Here is a 7,154-nt window from a genome sequence, read left to right as displayed (position 1 = left end):
ACCCCACCCCACTACTTAGTTTGTTTATAAACTTTGTAAACAAGAGACTAACAGCCCTTTCACAATTGTGACAGGCAACTAGTCATCAGCTGCGCTGTCTTCTTGTGTCCCAGAAGAGAGCAATGCATTCATGTACAAATTTTGTACACTGCTTAGTTACTTAAATATGTCTGTTGCTTATTAATTGAAATAAGAATTAATAAGTGCCAAAATATTTTTGTCTGGAAGCATTTTACTTGCCTGCAACTGTCATATCAGCACTGTTTATGTTCAGTTCAGTTTATGGAAAATTCTTTGGCTGGAGAAGACTTGATGTATCTTACCATTTCCATTAATTTTTATTTAATTGCACAGAACCTCCAGCTGGTAGCTGATGGCTGCTGTAATCTACAGAAGCAGATTCAAATTACTCAGCTCTTTGAAGTTCCTGTTGTGGTTGCTCTTAATGTCTTCAAGTAAGTTGATTCTTTAATTACTCTTGTGAGTAAATCCACAGTTCTAATTTTACACTTTTCTTGCTTTTTAAAATACTCAGTTTTGGCAAGAAGAAAATAAGCTATTAAAGAATTTCCTTTTTTTTTTTTTTCATCATGAATATAAAGACCTTTAAATCCTTAAGTTGTTCTTAAGGTTTTAAAACCACCAAACAAGTACATACTGTTTTGGAACTATTAATCTTCCATGTTAATTAGCTATAACAATTACAAAAAGTGTTCTTGAAACATGTCAATACATATGCTGTATGGACATGCATTGTGTATATGCTGCAATTTCTATATGGATTTGCTTTACAACTGCTGATGATATATTAAAGCTAAGTATATAATGTTATAAAAGAGAACTAAATAAACAGAATAATGAGATGGAACTGTTTGGTTGGCAGAACTGACTCTCCTGCTGAGGTTGATCTGGTATGTAAAATTGCAAAGCAATCTGGAGCATTTGATGCTGTCCCCTGCAATCACTGGTCAGCTGGTGGTAGAGGAGCAGTAAAATTAGCTCGAGCTGTGGAAGAGGCAGCCAATCAGAAAAACAGTTTCAAATATCTCTACAGCTTGGAGGTAAGATTTTTTAACTTTTTTTTAAATGAACACATGCTGCATCAGTGTTGGATTTAAAACAAGTAGAACATTGCAACAAAGCTATCTAACATACTTGGAAAGGGGCTTGACTTGGCTTAAAATCACGCAAAACTGGATTGAACAAACAATCTGTGGCTTGTCGAATCAGAGGAGCAGGATACTTGCTGGTAATGCTCATTTTTCAGTGCATTGAATGATGTTTCTGATTCTTTCTTGCTTAACACAAAAATATGTATGTAGGTGGAATATTCGCAAATTATTGTGGGAGACTTCTCCACAATGATCTCACTGTCATGATATTTGTCTTGACAATCAGCTGAAATGAAATACAGTTACTGTCTCACAGTCGTGGCTGTTGCACCAAGTTGTGGCTCCCTGAAGCGTTCACTGTCTGTATGAGAGGGAGGTTAGAGGTAGCATGTGCACACTCATGCTGCACGTCTGCCCAGCCAGGCAGGTCAATGTGCAGAGAAAGCACTGCCTTTCCCAGCACCCACTTACACACCCACAGCCCTCAGAATGTGAAGAGCACAGGTGACCCAGTCCTGTTCCTTCTCTCCTGCTGATCAGTATTGGAGTCTGCTAGTGCACTATGGCACATACGATATATAGGTCACTGCTGCTGTTCGCCTTAGATCCTCAGACTGTCCAGGAGAAGCCCCCAGTGCCCTTGCCCTGCTCCAGTTGCTGGCACCAGGGTCCACGAGCCCGAGGCTCAGGGCACACTCTACCTCCTGGCACTCAGACCTCTCCTCCTGCTCTCTAGTCTTACGTGCAAATCTAAAGCAAAGAACACACCCACACAGAAGGTAGTCAGAAATCAGATTTGATGAGAATAGAGGACAAACTGTGGTCCTCAAGCACAGAGCTCAGTCAGGCAAGCTACTGACCAGACACCTTTACGCTCAACCACCCCCTTTCTGCTCCCCCTTTTCCCTCTCTTTTTTTCCCACACTTGTTCCTCTTCAATCCGCCTTGATTATTGCCTTTCCCCGTGTTTGGTCCTTCCACTAAAGGTGCCCTAACAATCTTTACACATGCACACAATCCCCTTCATAAGTTCCCATAAGTAATAATAATAAACCCATTCACAGAATCCCATCATAAGTTTTACGCAGTCCCCAAATACTCTTCTTCCTACATCTGGAAAGGACTCCTGTGCTGCTCTAGGCAATCACCCCTTTCGTTTGCAAAGTTTTCTGATGAAAGAGTTTCCCTGTTGACTCACCTTGGTGCATTTCACACCAAGAACAATGGTCTCATCCTTCCCCTTGGATGGTCTTAGGAAACAGGCAATTCAGTGTGCTCTGATTTTCACTAATTAGGTTTTTTCACTGATTACATTACTAGGGTTCCTCCACCCTATCATTGTTCTTCTGATCCTTGCTTGGGCTTTGTGTTTAATTTGCTTAGTTAATCAGATAAGCTAACAAAGGATAGTGTGATCCAAGTTTCTATCCTTTGTCTGCCAGAAATGGTGACTCTTTTTCTGTGTCTTGGAGGCTGTTATTACAGTCACCAGCAAGGTAACATTGCAGCATCATGAGCTGTCAAGAGGAGCAGCTTGCAAGGAAGGACTGACTGGGCCCCTGAAAGCACTATGCTTGAGTACCACTGTGCAGACAGAACATTTGGAGGACATATTGCTGAGAAGGTTATACAAATGATTTCTCAGGACCTTCCTGACTATTCAGTTGTGGGTGGGTTAGAATTTGGGCAGCAAAATAGACTTCTCTGGCACCAAGGAAGCCCTTGTCAAATTTCAGATTCTGTGCCCTAGCGCTACTTAAGTTTCTTTAGAAAATGTTTGAATGCTATTTTTTTAACAGCAGAACCTCAGCTTCATTTTTTTAAATGGCTGAAAGTTCCTGTTTTGATTCTTCTCGCCAGAAAAAAGTTCAACCTGAGGTAGATATGCCCTGCTGTTGTCTTTCACTTTATCTCCTCCCTGATGTGTACCTCGTATCTGTTGCACCCATTTTCTTTCTTCTTCCCAGCTCCCCCACTGTATTCCCAAATGTCAGTAATCCAGCCAACTCCTAATAATATTAACCACTTCACAGAATAGATGGAAATACCTTGGGAATATAAATGCTGCAACATCTATTCGGGGCGTGCTGCCCACAGAACATTTTTACAGCCAAACAACGGACAATGTATCTGCCTTTCTGAGTCTGTCTCTGATGAGATACTCTGGAAACTGAGGATATCATTTTATGGGTTTTGCATAATAAAATGAGAAAATAAATTATTTCAGAAATACATGTAATAGTTTTCCCCATAGGACACTTGTGTTACAGAGGTAGCACATTAGCATTTGACAAGTCCCATATTTAAGCTCTGATGTTAGTGTATTCTATGTAGTTTACAATCTTGTAGCATGAATGAGTAGAAGGGATTGGTGGGGCACACTCTGCCTCTATGAAGGAAGGAAATGAGATTGATTTTTGCTTTAATGTCTTTCTCAGACACATCTTTTTGTGCTGTGTCACATAAGCAGCATGATCCTAAGCACAAAGGGAATTAATCACATCTTTACCTCAACTTGATATCCCATTAACACAAGTATTATAAGCCTCAAAAATATGTTGAAGGGATTTTATAAAAACATACAAAGATTTTTAAATACTGTAAAAAAGTAAATTCAGGCCAACAAAAACAGTGAAGTGTAAAGTTCAGGCTTCTGTTTCATTCTTTCTGTGCAAAGGATGGGGACTGCAGGTGGAAGCAGGAGAGTGAAGCAGCAGTGCTGTCACTTGTACGGTATGGTAGGTCGTTTGGTCACTGGGCCTATAGAGACATTAAGAAAAGCCACCTCTTCCCAATGAGCCTGTTTAGATATTAATTAAGGTTGTAATAGGATTTTTTGATGTAGCGGTTTTGAGGACTGAGTTCTACTGTTCAAAGGGGTAACTATGACAGAAAATTAAGAAAGAGGTGGGATTTAGACAGGTAATTTTCCTCTGTCATTGTGCCTAAAGAGGATGGAAGTGAAAGCATGCAGTTCCATCCCTTGTCTTTCCAGTGGCTGCCAGATTTGTCCAGTTAGTTGAATACCTTGAAGCCCTGGTTACCTCATGTTTGACAAAGACTTCCTTGAAAGGTGTTTACAAATATGTGTAATGTGGGAAGAACAAGAAAGTATTTTCTGTATCTGTCAAATACTGGTAAAAAATTGAAGATCAGCAATTTTTTTTTTCCTGAATCTTTAGGTATGTTTATACATTTATACCATCTTGTCCAGTGATACCCAAGTATGTCCTGGATGAGTAATTTTACACAGTGGACACAACACAGTTGTGTCATTTCAGAACTCGGGCTCAGCTAAGTGGTCCTGTTGAGTACCATAGCAAGCTAGTCTAATTACAAGACTGTACTAATGAGGTTACATTCCTTGAAGCATCTTATTCAATCTGTTTAAACTTATTTAGGTGTCTCTACATTACATTGTTTTATCGTCCCACTTTTAGATTGCTTTTTAGGTTCTATTTGTTTATTTATCTAAGCAGGAAAACTTTTGTTTTTATCCTAGTATCTAATGCTTGTACATTTTTTTTTTTTAATACTACTTGATTCTAGCAAGGGTTTGTTTGACGTTTGGTATTAGATGAATGAATATTTTTCAGGAGGTGAAATGAGAACAGAATAAGCTTCAAACATATTTCAAGGGTAGTGCAAAGAATAACTGCATGTATGATTTTGGGAGTGCGTATATGTGCCAGCATCACTGCATGGATCAAGTACAAGAAGTGACCTCTTGTCACTTTAAAAGTGTAAGAAAAGGGAATAAACAGGTACAGTGAATTGCATAGAGTGGGGGGATGGGGTGGTCAGGAGCAAGGATGAGTTTTTATATGATAGGCTCCAGAGTTCATAACATAGTTTAAAAGTTTATTCATAGTAGTCATAATAAATACCATAGTAGTGTATGGGTTTAATATGGATTTTTGCCCCCACTGTACACTAACCTCTCTTATTTTAAGGTTGAATTGGTTTCTTGCCAAGTATTTCTCTTCAGTGTTTGGAGGATGGGTTTGTTTTAAAGGCCTTCTGAACTCTCTATGAAATAATCTATGCTTTTTTTTTTTAATAGATATTCTTGCAACATATGGAAAATATCAAAATATCAACTCTCTTATCACTGTTGACTTCCTTTCTGGGTTCACTTTTCTTGAAATATGGGCCTTTAAGTTGCAGCAGAAAGCTATTACTCAAAATAAAGTTGACTGACCCATTAAAAGGAAGTTTAGATAACTAGGGGGAGGATAAGAGAGTATGGAAACATACACATCACATTCCCAAATTTCTCTGGCTTCAGTGCCTGTTCTTGGCAGGGGGGCAAACTATGCTAATGCATGCCTCTTGAGTAACCTGTCTTCTTTCACCATCCCGATCTCCTCTCTCCTCCTGCAGGGAACTCTCCCTTGACTCACAGCAGCGCTCCGCAGTCTGAGGGAAGAAACATGGGTCTGAATGAAGGCAGGCACTAGGTTTTTAAGAGGTGCATTGCTCCCTCCTGCAAGGCAGTGTTAAGCACAGTGAGCTTAACACTCCAGGAGATAAAAGAGAGAAGAAGGGCAGGCACGTGGCGTGAGGCAGGATCCGCGTATCTGGCCAGTCAGTGAGGTAGCATTGTCCCCTTAAAAGACTGACACAATAAGATAACCTGACAAGATATGATTGAAGAGCCTCAAATCACCTGAGTTGTCCTGCACTGGAAAACTAAAATGAGGGCTGTAAAGGTCACAAAAGGGAGGGAGGAGATGGGGGGTTGTTCCAGTCTTCCAAGTTTGTCAGATGACATCTATCTTTGCCCAGTGCTCTGCTTTTAGGTAATGTCATGACAAATTAAAATATTTCCAGGTTATACTGTGGAAGTTGATTACACAAATGTTTTGGCTGAGTGCAGTGAATTGCCTGGCCAGCCTGCAGAACAAAGGAGAGCTTTCTCAGTTTGGGGCCATCCACTGGGAATGAGGCTGAGTAGCAGCACTTCTCGGGGAGGCATTAGCAGCCTCAGCGCTGGTATTCTTCTTCCTCTGCTAGGAGCATAATAATAACTCAAGTCTGGAGCATCTGAGCCCACAGTTTTGGCTGCCTCTGCCTCTGTTGTGCCATGGCACTATAGTGTGGGCTGCCACTTGGCTCATTTCTTCCAGTCTTAGCTTCAGCTGCCAGAGACAATGGGTCACTCAGAGGGGTCTAAGGGTAGCATCAAAACAGGGAAAACTGCCGGCAGCAATTCTCTGTGCATTATCTTCTCTTCCATTTGCTGCCCATGGTCTCCAATAACAAGCATGAACTGTGAGTAATGAAGAAGGGAAGAGACTGGTCAGTGGAGGAGAAGGCTCCTTGAGCATGTACTAGGAGAAGAGTGGCTTGAAGAGGAAGGCAGAGTCAAGAAGGGCTCATGGGGCCTGGGTTTGATGACACTGACCTCCAGGGGAATGACCTAAGGCAGCGTGTTTTGCTTCATTTGTAAACTGGTCATGTTTTCAATCCCAGTGTGATTGGATGGTGGGGGTGTGTGTGTGTCAGGGGTAATAGGCTCCTTGAGCATGTACTAGGAGAAGAGTGGCTTGAAGAGGAAGGCAGAGTCAAGAAGGGCTCATGGGGCCTGGGTTTGATGACACTGACCTCCAGGGGAATGACCTAAGGCAGCGTGTTTTGCTTCATTTGTAAACTGGTCATGTTTTCAATCCCAGTGTGATTGGATGGTGGGGGTGTGTGTGTGTCAGGGGTAATTTCTGTCCCCTCCACTAATACCGTGAAGCCGCTCAGCCATGAACACAGTCCATCATGTGTCTGCTGTCACATCAGCCCAACATACCTCTGTTTTGCTGCAAATAACAAAGGAGGCAAATAACTTCTGTTTTGTCCTTTGTACAGCATAGAGTTCAGTCTGGTATGGACCCAAGGGAAGGTCCTTAAGCTCTACTGGAGTAGGAATAAGTAAAATTATATGTGCTCCTTACTGAAACTTTTCCTAATAAACAATGGGGTTAATTTCTCATCTTGAAATGCAGGCTATGCTGCCCTGCAGGGTATGCTAGTCTTTACACTATTCCACCC

At 41.3% G+C, this 7,154-nt stretch overlaps 1 protein-coding gene across 1 annotated transcript in view; it reads left to right on the top strand.

The window, feature by feature from the left end:
- Nucleotides 1–354: 354 nt before the first annotated feature.
- LOC104468533 (monofunctional C1-tetrahydrofolate synthase, mitochondrial-like) overlaps nt 355–7,154 on the top strand; it is a gene marked incomplete at its 5' end in the record, with an annotated part of 57,738 nt that continues 50,938 nt past the window's right edge. Inside the window, 2 exons of the mRNA XM_010082716.1 lie at nt 355–455; nt 884–1,061. Coding sequence (XP_010081018.1) covers nt 355–455; nt 884–1,061 — 279 coding nt within the window. The remainder of the gene's footprint in view (nt 456–883; nt 1,062–7,154) is intronic.

Source organism: Pterocles gutturalis, unplaced genomic scaffold (genome assembly GCF_000699245.1).
Source record: "Pterocles gutturalis isolate BGI_N339 unplaced genomic scaffold, ASM69924v1 scaffold1035, whole genome shotgun sequence".
In the NCBI taxonomy this organism is placed as follows: Eukaryota; Metazoa; Chordata; class Aves; order Pterocliformes; family Pteroclidae; genus Pterocles; species Pterocles gutturalis.
This window is presented reverse-complemented; position numbering and strand designations above follow the sequence as displayed.